At 32.4% G+C, this 18,239-nt stretch overlaps 2 protein-coding genes across 2 annotated transcripts; both read right to left on the reverse strand.

Moving 5' to 3' along the window:
- Window positions 1–3,753: 3,753 nt before the first annotated feature.
- Window positions 3,754–5,491, reverse strand: LOC108829015 (uncharacterized). Its single transcript, XM_057008073.1, has 4 exons — window positions 4,963–5,491; window positions 4,596–4,842; window positions 3,925–4,481; window positions 3,754–3,764 (listed from the first exon to the last, which is right to left on the reverse strand). Exons 1-4 carry the CDS (start codon window positions 5,489–5,491, stop codon window positions 3,754–3,756), a joined length of 1,344 nt encoding a protein of 447 aa, XP_056864053.1.
- An 8,730-nt stretch (window positions 5,492–14,221) lies between these two features.
- LOC108829014 (uncharacterized) lies at window positions 14,222–17,970 on the reverse strand. The gene is made up of 9 exons (XM_057008074.1): window positions 17,809–17,970; window positions 15,686–15,953; window positions 15,509–15,605; window positions 15,300–15,325; window positions 15,143–15,227; window positions 14,926–15,053; window positions 14,704–14,833; window positions 14,439–14,550; window positions 14,222–14,359 (listed from the first exon to the last, which is right to left on the reverse strand). Exons 1-9 carry the CDS (start codon window positions 17,968–17,970, stop codon window positions 14,222–14,224), a joined length of 1,146 nt encoding a protein of 381 aa, XP_056864054.1.
- Between the last annotated feature and the right edge of the window lie 269 nt (window positions 17,971–18,239).

Genomic DNA, 18,239 nt, shown 5'->3' on the forward strand with positions numbered 1-18,239 from the left:
TAATTGTAATTCTAATTTTTAAAATAATTATACATATAATTATAAATAATATTTTAAAATATATATTTACATTTCAGAAATCTTCGGATACTTATTTGATTCTCAGTTCGGATCGGTTTGAGTACCGGTTCTTCGGATACATAAGTTTAGGATCCATTCGGTTATTCACCACGTGTCTGATCGAGTTCGGGACCCTGATTTTTGGGTCAGTTTCGGGTCGGTTCTTCAGTTCCGGATATTTTGTCCAGTCGTACTTTTTAAGATAAAAAGACATTATGTTTGTTTAATCTGGATATTTGTTCGGTATTACATTTTTTAACCTCCTAAAATATAAATATCATTCTAAATCCATATTTATTTTGTATTGTTCGGTTGAAGTGATCGAGGTTTTTCATTTTTTCGGTGATAAACCTAAAACTATTATATTTGTTTGGTTGTATGTTATATGAACTTTCAACAATTCTTATGTCGAAGCAATGATTTCATTTTTTAATTTCTAAATGCTTGCAAAAGCAAATAAAATATAAATAATATTTTAAGAAAAAGGACATCCAATATTATTTGTATTGTTTGTACAAACAATGTTGGTGACATTTTAAGATTATGTATTTTATATAAGATAATCTAATATTTGTGTTGTTTGAACTTAGACATAATATAAAAAGGTTGTATATTTATACTCATAGAAATTAGTTTTTATTGATTTCAATAATATAAATTCTGATTAATGTTGATGTGAGTACTGCATAATATGTTTCCCATGTCTTCTCGATCTGATCTTGCATCAGGTCCTTCATGTGATCTTAAGAGTTAAGATCATCTAAAACGGTAAATAAAACACATTAAATTTAAATAATCACAAACGAAAACATCATTCGAAGTTAACCACTTACTTTTAACTGATTAAATTATTTATTTTAAATTGTAATAAGAGATATGTCGTATACTTTTTTAAAGGGATGGATATTTAGATATCTGTTCGGATTTAGTTGAGTTAATCAGATTTCAGATTTTTAATTTTAGAGTTAAAAATTTTAATATGATTCAGATACAGTTTTTTTGTTTGAATATGGTATGAATTTGGTTCGAAGCATTGCATGTTCAGTTCATGTTTGAATTTGGATACTTATTTTAATTATGTAATTTTTAACAAAAATCCAAATATACTTAATCCTCAAAATAAAAAAAAAATAATATAAAAATAAATACTTAAATTTACATTAAAATAGTCCAGTTTAAATATTTAAATGGATAAAATATATTTCAGTATTTAGAACATATTTGATTATTTTAGATATTTTCATATTAATGAATATCTAATAGATATAAATTTTAAACTAATATATTAAAATATATAATTGTGTTTTTGATATTTTCAGTATCCAAAATATTCTAGTTTGGATTGGATTCGGGTATGGTTATCTGAATATTAAACTTTTAGATCTATTTGAGTAGTTTCTCTCTTTTAACTTTTAATTTTTGTTTAGTATCTATGTTACATGGAAACGGGAGCGGAAACGTGGAAGCGGAAGTGTATGGAAACGCAAAATCGAGATTTTTCAAAAAATTAGGAAGCGGATACGTGTTGGAAGCATGTGTATATATATATATAAGAAAATTTTATAAAACCTAAACCTAAAGATTATATGATTTAAATTTAAAATAAACCACTTATTCATTTATAATAATTTTCAAATGATTTCGTATTAAAGCTGTGAAAACAGACATAAAATAAGTTTAGATAAATTATTATATTAATTATTTTATTACTTCATAAAAATATATATTTGAATATATTCTATATCTTTAATAAAAACCTTAATACAAAAATATACTTTATAGTATTAATTTTAGAGTTTGTATATTTCTTTTTTTTTGTGCAAAGAGTTTGTATATTTATATTCTCTCTATTTCATTACTATTAAATTTTAGATTTTATATAAATTAAAAAACTATGATTTTATATTTTTATTGACTTATACCATTGTGTCTTAAAATTTGGAAACGTGATTCCAAAACGGAATCGTAAGCTTCCAAAAGGTATTTAAAGAGAATATTTTGGAAGCGTCTTGGAAGCGAGATTCCACAAGTTTCCACAAAGTTACGATTCCGATTCCGGTTCCGAAGCGGGAAGCGTACGTCCGATGAAGCTTCCATGCAACCTAGTTTAGTATTACTTTCAAATCAAGTTCAGTTCGGTTCTTTGAATCCAAATATTTTATCCATGCTTACTTTCTTCTACTAATATAAAGAAAAGTAAATAAATGTAAAGCTAATATGTTGGGATTATTCTACATACATAATCATTGGACTACATTTTAAGAATACCAATAAAAATAGTTGGGCATCGTATCAATGCTTGTTACAAAATTGATGTAGTCTATAACCAATAACGTGTACTTAAATTTTTTTTGGAAAAACATAATAAAACATGATATAATCAAGTGAAATGAGTTAGAGTTGCCTCGTAAAGAATGTGATCTCTTTACTCGGTACATGAATTATGTTTTTCAATTGATTTCGTGAATTTTTTTATTTTCTGGTTTTTTTCTATGATCTGATTATGTTCCTAATTCTTGGTTTGATATGAAAATTCTGTAAAGAAAAATAATATTTTGCTAAACTAAATATCTAACTTTGTGTGCTGTTTTTCACCTATTTTTTTTCAATCATAACCAATCATAATTATTTGTTGCTTTTGTATGCATAAACTTCAATCATGGCCAAGTTCGGCAAAATACGGAAATTTTAATTTCTAAAAACATTCGCACTCGATGTGAATCTTATTGTAGTTTATTCCTTTCAATAATTATATTATTCAATAATTGTCTCGAGTGAACTTGAATTTAATAATACAAAAATTAATAATACGAAAAACAAAAAAAAGATGATCAAAAAGAATTAGTGTGTAAACACATTAAATTGTCTACGATATAATTAAGAAAATAGTGTGTGAACACATTAATTACTAAATAAATGTGAGAGTGACACGTAAGTATTTTGTGTCAATGTGTGTGTGAACACATTTATTACAAAAATTGCAAAATGCTTCTTCTTTAATATATACTAGGTGACATTGTCCGCACCCTGTGCGGGCAATGTACAGTTTCAAATTACGGTCAAAATAGTGGTCAGGTTTGGACGTAACGGATTTTATATCATAAGACCACCGTCTTTGGGATAAAGCATCAGGCACAGTGCATATGATGGTAGTCAATATTTTAAAACGAGGAGATGGAAGAAAGTAACTTCGGTATCAAGAGGTTGTTATTGTGTGTATGTATAATTGCAACGTCCGAAAAAAATTATGTGTTTAAGAATCAAATTATTTTTCTAAATCTATAATTAATAGTGTATAGTTAGAGACGTAAAATATTTTACATTATCAATAATTAGAATTTGATGGAATATATGTTGTAATTATTTATTTTAGGTGAAAATTATTTAATGAATAAATTTGGCTCGTAAAATGTATGTAGAGACATTAAAAGAAAAGATAATAAAACAGAAGAAATTATCCTTAAATTGTATAAAGTATGAAGTACAATTCTCGATAAAGAAAACAACTTAAATGAGAGACCTGAAAAAAAATCAATTTCATTTTGTAAAATATTGGACGGGTTAACATAATTTGAAATATTTACAAATTTGTAAATTTTATTAAACAGAAAACAATATTAAATTGACATACCATGATCGAAATAGTCAGAAAACTTTTTTCCGAAAATGAAATAGTATCGATCTTCATAATCATCACCACCCATCTGACAAATACAAGAAATAAATAATTTTAACAATTTATATATTTTAAAAAATATATTGGAAAAAAATAGATAACAATTACGTACCCTGCCTACGAAATATTTTGAAAAACTTGTTTGTAGACAAGATTCAATGTTTTTGTCTCCGGCTTCCTTTCTTTACCAGTTATTAGGATTTTTAATCCAGATCTCGACTTAACTCTTGAAAGTGCAACGTAGAGCTGACCATGAGAGAACACTGGCCTAGGCAAAAACAAACCAACACTTTCTAGTGTTTGACCTTGACTTTTGTTGATGGTCATCGCGAAAGCCAATGTAACGGGAAACTGTCTTCGACGCATTCTGAAGGGAAACTTTGTGTCAGGTGGACTGACATACATTCTAGGAATCCAGACTTTGTCTCCGGCAATACTGTTTCCGGTTGTAATTCTACCTTCTATTACATGGGGGAGTAACTGAGTAACAATTAGCCTAGTACCATTGCATAAGCCATCTGCCAAATCCAAGTTACGGAGACACATAATAGGAGCACCAACCTTCAGCTTCAAATTATGTCTAGGCATTCCTGCCACTTTAACACTGTTCAAAAACTCTGTTGGATATACCACATTTTCTTCTACATCAACATCGGATGGGATTATATTGTCAGAGATAAGGTAAACCTTGTCTTCACCTGAAAGCATGTGTAAATCCTTTACTCTAGCGACATGTAAAAAGTTACTGGAACATAAGAGTAAACAGAATCAAATGTTACCTGGCAACTACGAAAGCATGTAATCATTTATTTTATCAACCTCATCATTTGTGGGTGTGAGAATGGCTCGATATCTATACAAATCCTTATCTTCTGAGGTTTGAAAAGCTTGTCCATAAACCTCCTTTGCAATAGTCTGAATAGGATCTTCTCCTATATTTTTGATCAACAAATCAGAAGGGATGTCAATCTCAACTTGACCGTCGTTAGGCAAATTTATTTTTCCATCTCCAACATCCAAAATCCATTTTGAGAAGGATTGAAGCTCTTTTGCTGCATCATCAGTAAGACCAGCGAGCAATCTCATGTTTTTTGTTAGCTTCAAAACTGTGCAGTGCTCCCAAAGATATGACGAATTCAGAGCCGCCAAAACAGTCTCTGCTCTACCACCTCCAGGTATAACCGGTAAAATCTATCTGAAATATCCACCGAAAATAACAACTTTACCCCCAAAAGGTTTGTCTTCAGAAGATCTTATAAAATCACGCATAGAACGATCCAACGTCTCGAAACAGTGTCTGCTCATCATAGGCGCCTCATCCCATACAATTAGATTTGCTGCTTTAACTAATTCTGCACGATCTGATCCTAGCTCCATTTTCTTGCAAGTAGTGAACTCGTCTGCATCTATCGGAATACCAAACCTGGAATGTGCGGTTCTACCTCCTTCCAACAATAATGCAGCAATTCCACTGGATGCATTATTTAGAACAATCATACGTCTAGATCGGATTGCTGATGAGAATGCTCTGTATACGAAGGTTTTACCTGTGCCTCCATAACCATAAAGAAAGAACACTCCACCTCTATCATTTAAAACTGCATCCAAAATCTCGTTGTAAACCCCTCTTTGCTCATCTGTTATCATCGCCATAAGTCTTTTATTTTCCTTTAGCTGATCTTCCACAACATACTTAAGCTCATCATCTATAAGGCGATTGCCGTTGTAACTACCAAAATCTTCTGGTTTTGGCATTAGGGGCTATTTCTGGAGGCTACGAGCATTGCTAAGCAAATGATTTTCGATCTCGGTAAGAGCAATGTTTTTGATCTGATCTATGGTCAAGTTCAAATCTGCAAGTTTGAAAAATTTATTAAATAACAGAGACCTGATTTAAAACAAAATAGTTTAATAAGAAAAACGCTCACCAGAATCTCCAGTTTGTCGCCGTTTCTTGTAGAGAATATCGTCGGTAAGATACTCCCAAGTAGCTTTCCACACAACATGAGGCTGAGATAATGTTTTGGATACCAACATTCTCGAAAAAAGCTTCCTCGCATACGTGCCAGAACTATTATCACTGCAATCTTTGATAGCTTCTATGTATTCCTTGTCATCATCCATCAATCCCAAAGCATAGCAAGCATCTTCGTATGTAGAATATACAACACCATCAACTGTTCTTATAACCTCGCTATCGCAAAGCCTCGTTTACGTGGTACCCATTCTCTCATACTTGCTTTCCAAACAAATTTTGTTGGAAATTCAGCATATGTCAAATCTCTTGCCTCTGGGTATTTATGATTTGCTATGAACCACGCCAGAAACATGGATTGGTTGACAGATTTTTTCTTCAGAATATTCTCAATAGATTCATCTTCATAAAAAAACACCAGTTCCTGATCCGGGAGATGAAATCCAAGTTTCTCTACAGAAGTAGTACGAAAATGTGTAGGAAAAGCAAGAATCCGCCACGACGACTCGCATGCAGTAATATATCTAATTAAGAAATACGGTAAACATAAATTAGAAACAACAATCGTAGACCTTAAAATGTAAAAGACAGTTTAGGTTCATGCAGTAATATGTCTAAGCGTATACATTAGTAATTTTAACTAATATTAATAGATTATTCATGTATTTTAGGTTCATGCACACATAGATACTAACTAATAATAATAAATATAATAATACATGCAGTCGTAATATGTTTTGATTTCGTCAATGACGCCATCTTCATCTTCTTTATCCATTGCAGCTGAAGCATAATCAGGTCCCTTATGGATATATTTGAAAAGATACTTAACAGCTCGCGTTTGGATGCACCACTCAACATTCATATGCGCGTGATATCGAAGCATAAGGTTTCTATTGTAAGGTACAACATATCCATTGTCTAATCTGATTCCATTTTTCTCAATGAACCTACCATCAATACGACGCATGTAAGCTGGAAATCCATTTGCGTCAATCGATGTCCTGATGTTCAGTGGTTTCGGAAACATCTTAGAAAATTTACCGTTAACCATATATACATTATCCTTCTTTGCTGGACCGCAAGGACCATGCATCATACAATACCCCAACGATTGCATACAGGTCTGGATCTACCGTCTTGTCCGGTATTTCAGCCGATATAACCGTGTCTATATGATCGGCTGTTGGAAACTTAGCTCCATTTTCCATGAAGACGAGAATATGAGCGTGTGGCATTCCTTTTTTCTGAAACTCAATCGTGTACATTACTGACAAAACAAAAAAGAAAACATTTAAAACATTTTAACTTATGGAAATACTATCTAAAGTAGTTCTTTCAAAAACAAAACCATCAAACACCGGCATCACTGGAGAATATTTGTTAGGAGATTTACCTGCAGAAACTGGGCCAAATAAGGAGCCGTCCTTTTTTGTCAAAAACTCGATAAGATTATCGAGTTTCATCTTGAAAACTCTGCACAATATTTCAGGTCTGTCTTCGGTGGTCAGGTTATATTTTTCAGATACCTTGTAACTTCAGGCCATTTTGGATTGCACGTAAAAGTGATGAAAAGATCTGGAAATCCATAGTACTTGCACAGAGCCATGGCATCGTAGTAATGTTGCTTCATATATCGTTTTACTCCGGTGAAAGTTTCTGGGATGAAAATTCGGCTCCATTGCTCAGCCATCTTAGCTCCGCCTTTTGCAGCTGCTTTCTGGATTGCATCATAACTAACTGACCGGAGTTTTTTCTGATTGAGCCACAAGTAACGCAGTCTACTCGATTCTATCATTGTGTAGGCGTCCACAAGAAACTGATGAAACAATCTGCCTGATCTCGTAATCGTGGGTGCTTCCCCTCTCTTCTCTAAAATGCAAAATGCAAAGTATACACGCATAGTTACATTTTTGCTTTTTCTCCCAGCCGTGTTTTCAAAACCAATTGGAATATTTAATCGAAAATCATCCTCTCCATATGGAAACAATAGTGGATACTGCAGAGGCAAATACGACGGATGTAATTCACTTATCCTTTGCAACTTTCCACTTGTACTCTCTAGAACAATATCTCGAGCTCCATATTTAAAACAAAATCTCCAGGTATCAAAGCAGCAACTTCATTTGCAGTCGGCAGATTATGGGTCCGTCCATCAGATTGCCGACTTTCAATCAACCTTATCCTATAACCTGTTGATCCTTCCACGTCAAACCTGTCTCTTGCAGACCTAAAAGCCTTAACATGAGGATTATACTGATCTAAAATATTCTGCAGAAGAAGAACAAGTGATTTTCTTAGTTTTTTAGCGCTAGCTCCTTCAGACCTGGAAAGTATATTATATATCAAAACTAAGTTAACAAATTGTAGACAATAATGCAAAATCATAAAATATAATCATAGTAAGTTCAAAAAGTCTACAAAATTACCCGGCATAAGCGTCAAGTCTATTTTTTATCTCATTTAAAGTGTCAATGATATACAGCTGTGAGAATTTTGGAGCTTGTCAAGGCTCGGGAACTATATCATCAATATGATGATAGTTCTCACCGGACATTCGGAAAACAAATGGTCCACGACCATTGTTAATAGAATGATCTATCTTCCCCCCAAGTGATGTGAAAGAGAACATCATATTGTAAGCTCGTATGAACTCTCGATAATGTTTACTTAATTCGTCTCCTTTGCATAACAAATACATTAACTCCATTGGAGGATTCGCGAGCCGAGGAAGCACAACTTTACCATGTTTACAACACATTGAGAAGACATGTTTCTTGCTACGACGGCGTTTTGCAATTCTTTCACCATACCACATGTATGCTTGACAAAATCTACAATTCCAAACTGGATCTCCTTCGTCGTAATAACCTGTCTAAAAATTACTCCATTAGGAAAAAAAACAAACTAAGAAGTTGTTATTTATTTGTAAGAGACATTGTCATATTTTGAAGTCATCACCGTTTTTTTGTAACCCGATAGTAATAGATGAAGTAACGGTATGATTCTCTTGTTGTGGGATATGTTGTGGTGATGGGTTTATCAAAGACTCTCCACCAGGATAGCCACTGTAAGTCTGATTCTCGTCATCTTCATCTTCATTTTCAGATTCATTCTCCATTTCATATCGATTATTGTAAGCTGCGTGAAAAAGTATATCACAACATATAAAATTGCATATCATCAATGAATATAAATAAATGTCTAAATATAGATGGAAAAGACTTTCTACCTTCAGGATGGTCCTGTACGATTAACCTTGGTGGAGGAATGAATTCATTTGTTTTGGTTTGGTTTGGACACTGAGTAGCTAGAAAAGATTGATTTAAACATATAAATGAATGTAAGTATGTTAGAAATTCCTGAAATTGGTAAACATCTATAACATTTATCATGCGGGCCGGTCATCATATTATTAGGATTAAAACAGGGTAAAAAATACCTTCAGGATTTGCATCTGTTTCAAACAATGGTGGAAGACCAGAAGTTGATGGTCCTGTGATGTTGGAACCTGGCCTTGCTGTTTTGGGAGATGTTTAAGTTTAGTCGCACTTTAGATATAGTACAATACAATATATATACCTTCGTTATTATTTAAAACCCGTTGTTACCTTTCTTTTGTTTTGTCTTTGAATTCACCGATGGAGGTGATCCAATTATCTTACGCTTCCTCAACGAAATGTTGGTACTCCCGATAATAGATTTCTGATTACCAATTGTAGCTAAAAGATGACATTGTTTTATTATAAGAAACTTTTTATCAATCAGAGTCCATTATTACTATTGTCTTTACTATTTCTATAAAATAATACTACATCAAAAATAACTTATGTTATCTGCGGTGATTAGTTACCGGTTCCTATACTCGATGAGTCCATGTTGGTTCCAGAGCCACTGCCATTTGAAAGATTTAGTGAAGTTTGGGTTGAAGTATAGGAACCTGCGGACGTAAGTACAATAACCTTTAGAAATAAGTAAGTTAATTTCGAGAAATGTTTGCATAATTGTTTCTATATAAAAATTGTAAGTATCAATGGAAAAGAAACTATTACCGAAATTTGGCTTTGTTGGCTTGAAAATCCTTGTCACTGTGGAATTTAATGAAAATGAATTGGTCAGAAATGTTTTTTTCTTTGCCATATTAACAAAAATCAACGTAGGGAAAATCAAAGCGCAAAGAGAGTAACCTCTATTTGAGGTAGTAAGGCCTATTGTTCTTTTGTTATTCAGTATTTCCTTTCTCGCAGATCTAGCTTGCTGTGTTAATCCAGGTTTAGGCTCCGATGGCTGTGGATTAATGGGTCGAAATACTTGATTCGTAACATTATATAAATTTAGCAGAAGGAACAATAAGTTCCACAAAATAAGATGATTTTAAAACTGGTTCACAGAACCAGATGATAAAAACCGAAATCAGTAGCCGAATGAACACACAAGCTTAAACATTCGAAACATGGAGAGATTATTCAAGCAAAGAGGTTAATCAGACATTTGTGGCTCACCCAATCTAAACCAATTAACGTCAGGAATCTTAATCCTATCCATCTTCTCCTTTGCGAGAACAAGATCGGTCTCAAGTAACTTCTTCTCCTTCGTCATAGCGGCCAGATTGAAGAGTTCCTTGAGTAACTCTAATTTACCTAGAATGTGATACACTTCACGCTATTCATCATGCCTTGCTGTGATGGCTTCCAATCGGTTCTGATACACAAAGAGCAGGCCTCTGTAGCGCTCCCTAGTGACAATCATTCCATTGTTGAAAGCCTCTTCAAGGTCTTTGCGACTGTGTTCTTCAACCATCGGTGTATTGAGATTAAGATCCCTGTTGAATGCCATCGCGAGATCTTGTCTTGCATATGTACAAAAGAATTTGCATTAACATATATTTCAGACGTATTCAGATGTAAAAAGAGACAAAGCTATAGTAACACTAAAATAAATCTATTTAGTCAGATCCTCAAAATTATAGAATAGAATAAAATCGTTAACTAAATACCAATCCTTATTATATATAACCCTACAAAGATGATTGTAATGTATTGTCGAATAAACATATACACAGAAGTTGTGAATCTAAGAAACCGTGATTCGATAATAGAATAATTGACTGATGATCTACATGTGTTGATAACATAAAATATAAAACAAAATCTTACCAAAGGATATGTCCAGGTTAAGAGAGAATTGTAGAGAAAACGTCGGAGAAGAAGACTGATATTAGGTTTGGTAAGATAATAATAAAGTTAAAAAAAATGTATATAGAAAGACCACCGATTCCCATATAATGCCTTTCCATTTGCCCTTTAAAGACTCATCTAATTAGATTTGAATACAATATTTATTTAATGCATTTTTTTTGGAAAAATGAAAGTTTGATTTATTAAGAACCGCAAAAGGTATTTGATCAATTAGATATTTTGGATGGTAAAAAAAGATTTATTAAGAACCGCAAATCGAAGCGAAATCTTTGTTGAATTTCAATGGATTATATTTGATTTGTCTTTGAAAACTATAATTTCCTATCTCTTACGATGTAATTATACGAGATGATATATATTTCCTTATATATAGATATTCGACACTATTAACAGAAACAATTATTTGTAATGAAATAAATAAGACATGGTCACGCATATAGTTAGCTTGTAAAAGGAATGTTAAATTATTGCCTGTCAAATTTAGGTAGATACGTTTCCATATTTTTGCATGCGATTTAATATCGAAAAAATTAATAACTCTTGAAAATTGTCCATACTGACATGTCAAAATCTTTCAACATGTCTGCAAATAAAGTTCAAAAGATATCAAACAGATCATCATTACCATACCTCGATTGCATATTTGACAATACAATCACCTAGACTCTATTAAGTTGAGACACAAATAATTTCATTTAAAATATTTGTATTTATAGTTCGGATTATATTGTAAGATCTCAAAATTTATTAACTTATGATTATGAAAATTAAATTATTAATTGAAGACACAAAAAGGTAATTAAATCTTACATTCAATTGAAACTAATATCTCAAGATGTTAAAAACGGAAACTTATAATTAAAAAATAACTTTGTTATATTATGTAAATAATATATAATCAAATCAATTATCAACTTCATAATATATCAAATAATTTTGTTTAATTGGCATTATCACCTTGAGAAATGTGAAAGACTGCACAAATCTGTCCAACTACTATATCTAACAATATACGCTAATATTTATCCTTTCTATGCAAAAGTCATGATTAATTTCATATATAGTTTTCTAACTATAGAAACAACCTAAACAAAAGTCTAACTAAGACATGCTAATGAATTATATTCTATGCAATAACAAACACAAAAAATAGATAACCGAATAGATTATAAGCACAAATAAGTTGTTGAGTTTAATTTTCCGACCACAAAGAAAGGAAAATTGGTTTGAAAAACCAGAAAATAAGTTCTGAAACACATAAACATAATATTAAAAAAACATTAAAAGTTTTAAACTTGGAGAGATTGAGGAACCGCCGAGATTAGTCAAACATCTGTGGCTCACCCAACTTGTATCAATCGATGTAAGGAACCTTGACATCAGACACCTTCGCCATAGCAAGCACAAGTTTGGACTCCAACTTCTTTTTCAGATCAGTGAATGCAGCCTCATTGAAGAGTTCTTGAATGAGTTCCAATTTACCTTTTGTGCGCGAGACTTCAAGCTCTGCATCATGTTTCTTCATGAGGCCATCTTGTAGTTGCTTGTACATGAAGAGCTTGGCTCGGTAATGCTCAGTTGTCTCCACCCGGCCGTTGTTGAATGCCTCTTCTACGGTTGAACCATAGTCTTCAACCATGGGAGCCTTCATTTTAAGATCCTTGTTGAATGCCATGTTATAGATCTTGTTCTGCATGTTATCGTAAACAGTAATGGTTAGAAAAATAAAATGATCTAAATGAAACAACCAATAATAACTATTTGCTTACAAAAGATGAGTAAATTCTAAAAATACTATGACAAACAAAATCGATGAAAACCCCTGAAAAATATTTAAGCATTTGCCAAATCAAAATTATAATAACCCTAGCAAGATCAATATGCATAACCTACAGAACAAAAATAATAATGATGGCTACAAAACCTAACGAAATATACAGTTTATGATTCGAAATATACGTAACGGAATATACAGAAAAATAAAAATGATGGCTACAAAACCTAACGAAATATACAGTTTATGAATCAATTAACAATTTTTCATAGACAGAAAAGGAAAAGCTAAAGAGAAAGAGAACTTACAAGCGTAATAGTTGGAGAGACAAAAACAAACGAAGAAGAGAAATGATAGATTTGGAAAGTTTCTCGGTCAGTGTACAGTTTATATAGAAGAAGACATGATCGAAGGGTCGTGAATTTTCACATGACAACTGGACCTCGTTAAAAATCCAGTAACCGCAATACATTATACTTAATAGCATTTTAAGTATATGGGCTTCAGTTTGTAGTTAGTTCGATATAGCTCATGGGCTAAGTGTATTAGAATGTAAGACCACCCTAAATCGGTTCAAGTTTTTCCTAAACATTTATGAATGTCAATCGATTAAATTATGAACCAAGGCATGTCTATAAAAATAAAATCATACGAAAAATTAATTCACTTTTACAATATAAAATCCGATAACCTAGATTCTTATGAAAACATTTGAAAGATATACGTGGAATTAATTCATAACAGAACCAACATAAAAAACAATTTCATAGATTCATAGCAGAGTAGTAAAAAATATATATTCACTCTCGACTAACAATCTTTTTCTGACAATTAGTAAACCATGGATACTGAGATTTAAACAACCATGGATAGCATAATTAATTCATAGCTGATTTGCTTATAAAAAATATAAAAAAATTCATAGATTCATAGGAGATTTGCTTATAAATTATAAATCTTCACTCTTGAAGTAGAATCTCTTACTCACAATTAGTAAACCATGGATAGTAAGATTTTAACATCCGTGGATAGAAAAATAGTAACAATCTCAATGATATAATGCAATATTCATAAAAGAGTTTCCAACGAAGGTTTAAATAAATAAAAACCTTTAAACAAACGTACTTAAGCAAATTGTAAAAGTGATTATAAGAAAATAGAACCAAGACAAAGCCACGACAGTAGATAGTAACGAAACATTAGCTATCTTAGACATTAGCTATCTTAGACATTAGCTATCTTACTCTCCCTTGACTTTCTTTAGAAAAAGTTTCTTGTTCACGGAGTGTTGATCCTCAAGGCTACTCTCTTGTTCATCTTGGCCTTTTCTTTTAGACAAAGGAGTTACTGATAAACCGCATGAACCAGAAGAAATATCATCTGAAGACTGCAGCATTAGGACCTGGAAAAAAAAGTATACCCGATCAGTATTATGATAATGTAAGAATTAGTTGTACGATACACACCAATCAGTGTAATACCTGTTTCACTGGCAAAACAGCAAATTCCTCAATCATTTCACGGTCAGCAGTAGCCATTCAGACAACATACTGAGAGCTCTTTCCTTTCATGTTATCAGCGTCAACTGAAACCTCAAAAAGGATTCTCTTGCCAAAAAGGATTCTCTTGCCAAAAAGGTCGCTAACTGCTGCTGGTAACAAGTCTTCATCTAGATTCTAAAAGTACAAAGGGAAAAGTGATATAAATAAATTTTACCTTCAAAAAATATATATTACTATTTAAATTATACGGTACCTCATCATAGAGTTCAGCGGCAGAACGACGCACAAGCACTTGAGCATTGCCATCAAACAAAAGAAAGTTTGCATCACCGGTATCGTCTTTAAAGTGGACAATTAATTTAAACCTGAGTTACCAATTCAGTTTAATGTCAGATAATAACTGGATGAATTATCCAATAATTAAACATAATATACCATGGTTCAGAAGAGTAGAAAATACATTTATATACATTTAAATGTCATCAATGTGTTCTTTATCACATGTATTGCAGAAGAACAAGGGACGGTTATCATCATCAACATTGGTTGTAGGCAATACTTTTTTGTTGTGGTATTTGCAACTTAGATATTGCCAACCACGTTCAGTATCTACGTTTTCAATAGTCCCAGAGTGACAAAAGTCCCAACCTATTCAACACGACAACATGTTAGGATCAGTATATAGAAATTAATATTTTCTTTATAAAATATCAATAATAGGGAATGTCTAACCAGAGTACTATCAACGATATCTCTTATTGTTAGCCTCTCATTAAGAACAAAAAACCGGGCACGAACAGATGTAGCACTAGCAACAGACCATTGGCTACTATCTTTGTTTGTAATAGCAAGTGAATCATCAGGAAGACTGCATAAATGAAAAATACATAATTTTACTTTAGTAAAAAGTAAATATCACATTTAAAAAAGAATAACTAAGTATTATGTGTTACGTACCAAGCTTTAAACTCATCAACCAATGAACACGTTGGGTTTAGCAAAATGTGGGTGGAGTTAAACCCGCTAGATATGGAGTAAACCCCTGTAGAACATTCATATTATTATATTGTATGCGAGTAATAATTAGAAACCTTAGCAAAGTCTCATCACATACCTTTCCACTCTTTAACGGAACAGAACCTGATAACACAAATAATCATTATGGACATGTTACTCATACTGTAGTCGTAAACTTGTTTAGCATAACCACCCCCACAGAGTACACATCATCTTCACATTACTGTATAATAAAAACTCATCATAAAAAGCAGAGTTTGGATATTTAACAAAAAAACCACAATAAAAATAAAAACCTCAGCTTACCTATGGTCACGTAGCTCGATCAAAAGCCTCATGTTATCTTTTCCTTTAATGCTTTTGTTTTCCAACGACCCAAAGTTGACTATTTGGCCAATAACATCTACAATACACAATCTTAAAAAATAAGAACAAATTTAACATAACAGAACCGACATTTAATTGTGTAAAAAACTGACTCACCAACTAAGAAGTTGCTATCAATATTTCCTTCCAAAATATCGGTAAAGTCCGCAAAATTCTTTTCAGGAACTTCACTTGGAAACTCATCAGCTTTTCCAACATAAGTGGTTGGATAGAAACCAATTTTGTACGGATGTGGAGTTGTACGATATTCACCAATTGCATCGAAGACCTTGAACAACTGGACGACAATTGCATCTCCCTCATGTAGCTTGTCACCATATTTTTTTATGAGTTGTTCACCAACTGAAGCATGAATTATTGTCCCCTGAGTACCATTTAAAAGATATGGTATATTACTAATCAGTACATATAAATGTTAGGACTATTTGGTTAAGAGAGGAATATTTAAACAATATCAGTAATAATATTAGTTATAACCCAAACCAACATGAAAAACGTTAGGATTATGAGTAACAAACAATATTAGTAATAAACAGTAAACAAAATCTTAACAAAACTGTGTGATCTTCACTTACTTCTTTATCAGCAAAAACCATTTCAATGGTGTTTCCTGATTCTTTGTTGTAGTTCTTCCACAACCGAATAATCCTAACTTCAATACGGGACGTATCTTTACGGGGTTTTAATTTTCGAACCAAAGAAACAATATTTTTTGAGGCTGCGACCATTGCCATTTTCCTTTCAAAATAGAAGAATGGTTGTGTTGCTTGAACGCGACTTTGTACTCTATATATAGTCTTGTGATGGCGAAGAGTATTAACGACGCAAAGAATAATACTTGCGAGACTTGCGCAAGTAATTGGTTATACTAAGGTATGTAAATTAAATTACATTTGATTAAAGGAAACATATTTAATTTGTAATGTTAAAAACGATTATGCATATTATATGATGCGAGACTTGCGCAAGTAATAAGTATAAATAAGGTATGTTGATAATAATAAGTTTTCTAATTAGATATAAAACGTATTATGCCATTAAGACATTTAATGATTAGTCGACATTTATTAAAATTGTTCTACAAGTTATGATTAATGAGATTAAGATTTAAGGAGGATTGTCGACATTTATTAAGATTCTAGCGCAACAAATGATTAGTGCGATTAACAATTAATGTGACTTTCCAATTAGTAGCTCGATTACAAAAATAAATCAAAAAGAAAAATTAAAAAATTCAACCAATAGAATCGCTAGATTTTTCATGAGAAGTCTTGTATGAGTGCCATTTGTCAAATGTACTTCTCTTTTAATATATAGGAGGATGGGATATTAAGGCTAATAGGAAAGAAAATAAGAATGTAAATGCTAAATTACATTATGTTAAAAATATCTTATATTAGTTATTTTTATGAAATTTTCTTCTTTTCGTAGATATTTGAAACTTGTTAAGCAAGAAAATAAATATTGTTATCTTTACTTAAAAAATTTTTAATTTTAATTAATAAAAAGGTCCTCAAATAAATCCCACACAAAATGCCAAAAAATACCAAGGTCGAAGATTAATAAAAGGGTTAGATATATACAAAGTTCATAACGTAAACAATTGTTCTCGATCTTCTTCTTCTTCATCTGTATACCATGGAGTTCCTTTATATCGTTCTGATATACCATCTTAAGATTATGTTATTCAAACATAGACGGTCGTCACGATAACGTCCATGTTATTAAATAAAAAATGTGTTTGAAGATTAAGTTATTCTAACAGACCAAACTCATCAATTAACAAAACCGTTCTTGCATGAATTAAAAAGGCAAAGGAACGTGCATGAATTGATAACAAAAACAAATTGTATGAAGTTATTATCTCTTCATTTTATATAGTTGATCATTAACTAAACATAAGAGAGACCTCGACCAACCAACCTCGCAACTCATCAACTGACCACAAAACTATATATTTACGTGAAAAAACAGAGAAGATACTGAGAAGAAACTGAGACGATACGGAGAAGAAACAGAGGCAATTGCGCGAGGTTTATATATATAACTCATCAACACGATTGGCATGATCTTGCTCATGTCTCTGCGTCATCCCATTGCGAGAGGTTTATATAGATATGAGAAAAATTATTCCACGTCCCAAGCTCAAGACTCCTAAACCCTCTACATCACATCCCTTTGGATTTTTCTTTACAGAACTAAAGCTTCATGATTTGAACCCGAAGGAGTGCAAGAAGTTGTGCGTAAGTCTCAATAGCATCCTTAACTTCTCCTTTGGCTACACGAACCTTTGCATTCAGACGTAAAAGCTTCCCTTGTTCCCACTTCCCTGTCTCGTTAAGCGCTGCATCCACGATAAAACCCGAGCCAGAAGCAACCATACTTGAAGGTCAGACTCTGCTCCAACCTTCAACGCTTGCATAGCGTATTCTAACGTTGAATAAAGCTTCCTCTCCTCTCCATTCTCTAATGCAAGATGGTATGGCAATGCATAAGGGAACTCAGAAGAACACGTCTCGCTTTGGGTTATGTTCGCTATGAACAATGGTTGTTCCTTTACATCCTCGCGCCTCCTTGTCTTTACACCGTCTCTTCCTCCTCGCTTAGTTACCTTGACAACTAAAATTAAAGCGAGATACGTACGTTTACA

Source organism: Raphanus sativus, chromosome 4 (assembly GCF_000801105.2).
Source record: "Raphanus sativus cultivar WK10039 chromosome 4, ASM80110v3, whole genome shotgun sequence".
Lineage (NCBI taxonomy): Eukaryota > Viridiplantae > Streptophyta > Magnoliopsida > Brassicales > Brassicaceae > Raphanus > Raphanus sativus.

Coding starts and splice junctions, on each gene's coding strand:
- LOC108829015 (XM_057008073.1), bottom strand. CDS start 5,491: ATGCCAAAACCAGAAGATTTTGGTAGTTACAACGGCAATCGCCTTATA. Junction 4,843..4,962: donor TGAAGACAAACCTTTTGGGG/GTAAAGTTGTTA, acceptor AGCACTGCACAG/TTTTGAAGCTAACAAAAAAC. Junction 4,482..4,595: donor ACCTCAGAAGATAAGGATTT/GTATAGATATCG, acceptor CTTATGTTCCAG/TAACTTTTTACATGTCGCTA.
- LOC108829014 (XM_057008074.1), bottom strand. CDS start 17,970: ATGGTTGCTTCTGGCTCGGGTTTTATCGTGGATGCAGCGCTTAACGAG. Junction 15,228..15,299: donor TTCCGTTAAAGAGTGGAAAG/GTATGTGATGAG, acceptor AATGTTCTACAG/GGGTTTACTCCATATCTAGC. Junction 14,551..14,703: donor GATGATGATAACCGTCCCTT/GTTCTTCTGCAA, acceptor TTGGTAACTCAG/GTTTAAATTAATTGTCCACT.